The following is a 4,950-nucleotide window of genomic DNA, read 5'->3' as shown; positions in this document are numbered from 1 at the left end:
TTCGGTACAATATACCGAAATTTCGATACGATAACGGTATAGTTATTATCCATACCGAAATTTTGGTATACCGAAATCCGGTATACCGAAACTTCCGATACGGTAATGATATGAAATTCTTTCGTATTGATATTTTCGATACGATAACGATACAAAATTTTCGGTACAATATACCGTATCGACCCACCCAGTCCTAGGTAATTGTTCAGATCTCACATGAACTGATTTAAATTTTGCTATGAATTAACAGAACTTCATACTGATCTGATGATCTGATCACAAAGATCTAATTTCAAACATACTGATCTCTATTGAACTAATTAAAACTGGTCTCTATGAAGCCCTAAACCCAAAACTGATTTCATCAACAGTTCGAAATTAAACTAAATTTTGCTATGAATTAACAAAACTTCATAGAGATCTCAAAGAGAGAAAAAGATGAGAGAATACCGAGAAAAAGAAGAGAGGATACCTTTGAAAATGGACGACATGTTGATACTGATCTCAAAAAAGCACGGTAAATTCAGCAAATTCACAGTAAAATAGACAAGAGTGTTGTATTTATAGTGAAATTTAGGTTAAATTCGAAATGGGCTTCTTTAAATCTTACTATAAGAAACCTTTTGGGTTTAGGAATAATTTTAAATATTGGGCCTAAATCTGTAATGCACCTTACTTTTGCTAATTTTTTTGAAAAGGGTTTTAAATTTTAAATACTAAAAACTATTCAACCAAATAAAACACTGTTAATAGTGGAAAATTATGCATTAGGACCGAGACAAACCTGCGCAACCTCAGCTTGTGCAACCAGCTCGGCCTCCTCCCACAATAGGCAAACCGATAACATAAATATCAAATTTTTTACAAAAATTTTAAAAATAGAATAAAAAATAGAAAAACACAATTTATTCAATTAAATCAATTATATCCAAAACTTCTTGATCAAAAATTTGTTCTAGGATATAAATTGAAATCGGTTTTCCAGATCTCATCATCAAAATTTAAAAGAATAATTTAATATTTAGATCTAAATAGATCTTACAACAGCAAAAAAATGAAAAGAAATATCGGTTAAAACATAGAGTGAATTTGATAGAGTTTCAAAATCAATGATAAATCGGTGAATTTAATCGATACAAAATCATGATCAACTATATCAAAAATTTGTTCATCAAAAAATTGTTCCACAGATCTGATAATCATCATCAAAAGTTTTGATCTTTAGGGTATCTCCAACGACGCCCCTCCCACTCGCCCGTCGGGGACGGGCGACCTGACGGGCGCCATAGTGGGCGGGAAGGGCGCCCACGCCCGTCCCGAGTGCCCCTGCGATGGCCTCACCCCTCAGCTCGACGTCCTACCTGACTGGCACCACTGTGGCGTGGGTAGGACGTCCCAACGAAATTTTATTTTATTTTTTTAAAAAAAAAACTCTATAAATACGGCTCGTGTCGAAATTTTAATTCCGTAAATTTTAATTTTAATTGTAAATTTATTAATTTTATTGCGGGAAGTCCTAGTGCAGTGGGAAGGGCTAGTGATGTGGCAGTGGAATGGGAAGGGCTAGTGCTGACGTGGCATGGGACGGGCTAGTAGGAGGGGCGAGTGGGAGGGGCGCCACCGGAGACACCCTTAGATCTAACTATTTAGACACCGTGAAAACCAATTTTCCAATCAATGAAAAAATATAAAAAAAAAAACAAATTTTCCAATTTTGAACCAATTTTCTAATCGGTGAAAAATCAAAACATGATAATCATCATCAAAAGTTTAGATCTTTAGATCTAAATAGATAAGATCACCGTGAAAACCAATTTTCCAATCAGTGAAAAAAAATACTCCCTCCGTCCCACATTTATAGTCACATTTAGTTAGGGCACGAGTTTTAAGGAATTGATGGAGTGTGTAATTAATGAAGTGAAATGGTGGAATGTGTAATAAATGAAGTGAGATGGTGGAGTGTGTAAGAAATGAAGTGAGACGAAAGAGTGTGTAATAAATTAAGTGAGTTGGTTGGAGGTGGGTCCCTTGTTGACTTTTTGGTTTTTTATTTTTGTTTTGGTTTATTTTTTATGTTGATAATGGCATTTGGGTGTAATTTTAGTAAATAATGGGGTAATTTTATGTCCAAATATGAAAAATTCAAAATGTGACTATAAATGTGGGACGGACTTTTATGGCAAAATGTGACTATAAAACTGGGACAGAGGGAGTATAAAAAAAGAACCAATTTTCTAATCGCTGAAAAATCAAAACATGATAATCATCATCAAATGTTTTGAACTTTAGATCTAAATAATCTTTAGATCTAAAGATCACCGTGAAGACCAATTTTCCACCGGTGGGTTTTTTCATTAAACTTTATTTATTATATTATAGATGACGGGTGGACCTATATTTCTTGGTTTTAATTAGATTTATACTATAAAAGAATAAATTAAAAGGGCACCAAACAACTCCCCTTTTTTTATTTTCTCAAACTGCCCTATATGTAACAAACGTTTGACTTCTCATTTTACTTTCTCAAATAGCCCTATACATTCGGCATATGAAGGCTCACAATTCGTCATTTGTTGTCTTAATGGAGTCGATAATTGAAAAGGGAAAATACCCTTTCACAGCTGTCGATAGAGGAGGGTGTGAGACTAATTTTGTTTGTCTAACACAATCATTTTTCTTCTTCTTTAATCTTTACATTAACTATTTAATGGCAACCACAATCCCTTCTTCTTCTTCTTCGTAGACTTCTTCTGCTGCTCCTCCTGATCCTTGATCGTCTGCTCCTCTTGCGCAATCATCCACTACTGATGCTTGGCCGTCACCGCACAAAGCCTACGCATATCCCTCCAGCCAGGTTTCTTGACCCTTGGGCAAGAACACCCGAAAGTGCAGCAAGGATATTTGGAAACACCACCGTTGCCACAGATCCAGCACGGCTCGTCACCATCATCACTGTTGCCATGAGCTTTCTGAAAGTGACTACTAAGCTCATCCAAATCTTGTGATTTAAATGTGCACACATTGCACATATAGAACAGCGGCGGTTCCTCCTTCGCCTTGGGCAGCACACACTTGCCCTTCTTCGGGGGTTTGCCCGCAAACATCCTCACAAGAGTGAGGTGATCGGCCACCCTAGGCGCGACCAAACCGAGTGATGCCAGAACTGATATTACAGATTCATACAAATATGTGTTTATTCATCTTTTTTTTACCGATTGGAAAATTGATTTCATCAACAGTTCGAAATTAAACTAAATTGATTTCATCTTTTTTTTTAACCGATTGGGTAAATATACCGAAAAAACGGTATATTTCATTATTCCTCGGATCTCAATAATAAATTCCACCTGACCAATTAATAGAATCCGACAATATGGTGTATTGGCATTGTTGACATATGTGGAATATATATTTTTTTTTACATGAGTTAGTATTTGTTTCAGCAGTGGGTAGTTAGGGATGGGTAAATATACCGAAAATTCGGTATATCGATCGTATTGTATTGAAAAATATCAAAAAATATCGAATTTTCGGTATACCAAAATTTTCGGTACGATACAATACCGTATTGTAAGTTTTCGATACGATAACAATATGGATCTTCGTATACCGTTTTATATCGAATATACGATACATATCGATATTATCGGTATATCGAAATATATCGAAAATCAATACGTCTTGGATTTCCTTCAAGGCTCTAAGTAACGGCATTGTAGATTTCTAGACTACTAGCAATTTATCATTCTCTTTCAGCACACGCTACATATTGAAGTAGAATATATTATGCAATAAAATGTAAATTATGATAGGCAAAGCAACTATAGTGAATTCATTTCAAATTACCTGAGCAATCCCCTTGCTATCTTCAACTACTTGAAATGGGTTTCAATCAGGACCCTTAAGCTTTTCTTGCCACAAGGAACAAAGCATAAGAGTAATGATACATGCTTCTTCGGGTGGGTATGTCGGGTGGGTATGTTTGCATACTTGCATTTTTGAACACATTCACATCAACTTCACACATTCATTTTATCCCTATAACACGGCTGCTGCTCAAAATTTCAGTAAACCCCTGAAAATATTTGAGATCATGAAAACAGAAATGTTGTGTTAGAAACTGAAACTGTACCGCGATTAGTTCCTTGTAAGCCTCTTGCAGGTCTTTAGCAATCGCCAGTTTAACTCTTCTAAATCATTCAATTTCTCATTCTTCTCATGCAGCTGCTCAATCAACTGGTTCATCTTTGTTGAACAACGGCATAGACATCAAGTACCTCCAACTTACCTTTGAGTTCTTCAATTTCCATTTGCTTCTCTGCCAAACTTATTTCTAACTCCCCAACTTTCTTATCCACCAAACTTCTTTCTATTTCCTAAAGTTGCCACATCTTCCTTTTACCTCTGCCCATATGAGCAACGCAGGATTGATGTTTTTTGGTTTGAGGGAAAGGGCCTTTGAGATTGAAATTTGATGAATAAATTCTTGAGAAATTAAATACTCCACCATTTCATAAAAATAATAGGAAAAAAATGAATTCTACGGACCATCTCGGATGCAACAGACATAAAATTTACGGACATTTATCAAACAACCGATCATAAAATTTTGTCAAAAAACTAACCGGAACCGAACCGATCTCTAGTTCGGTTATTTAATTAACCGACTCGGTTAGAACCAGTCGGTTATCGGTTATAACCGAACTAACCGAATTGCTTAAAACAATACACAAAATTCTTCTATTTTGATAAAGCTTTAAAGTAAATTACAATTTCTTCTATTATTAACTAAAAGTATAATAATTATTAAAATTGTTTATGGTTTTAATTTTTAACTTTTCATCTATTATTATTATTATTATTATTATTATTATTATTATTATTATTATTATTATTATTATTATTATTATTATCATTATCATTATCATTATCATTATCATTATTATTATT

General features: G+C 34.5%; 1 protein-coding gene across 1 annotated transcript in view; it reads left to right on the top strand.

Moving 5' to 3' along the window:
- Positions 1-2,581: 2,581 nt before the first annotated feature.
- Positions 2,582-4,950, top strand: part of LOC125185372 (CBL-interacting serine/threonine-protein kinase 7-like) — a 16,475-nt gene continuing 14,106 nt past the window's right edge. The window contains exons 1-2 of the mRNA XM_048081902.1: positions 2,582-2,637; positions 2,744-2,975. Of these exons, the coding sequence (XP_047937859.1) occupies positions 2,582-2,637; positions 2,744-2,975 (288 nt within the window). The remainder of the gene's footprint in view (positions 2,638-2,743; positions 2,976-4,950) is intronic.

The sequence above is a fragment of the Salvia hispanica genome, chromosome 1 (genome assembly GCF_023119035.1).
Source record: "Salvia hispanica cultivar TCC Black 2014 chromosome 1, UniMelb_Shisp_WGS_1.0, whole genome shotgun sequence".
NCBI lineage: Eukaryota > Viridiplantae > Streptophyta > Magnoliopsida > Lamiales > Lamiaceae > Salvia > Salvia hispanica.
The sequence above is the reverse complement of the archived record's forward strand: the minus strand, read 5'-3'. Positions and strand labels throughout refer to the sequence as shown.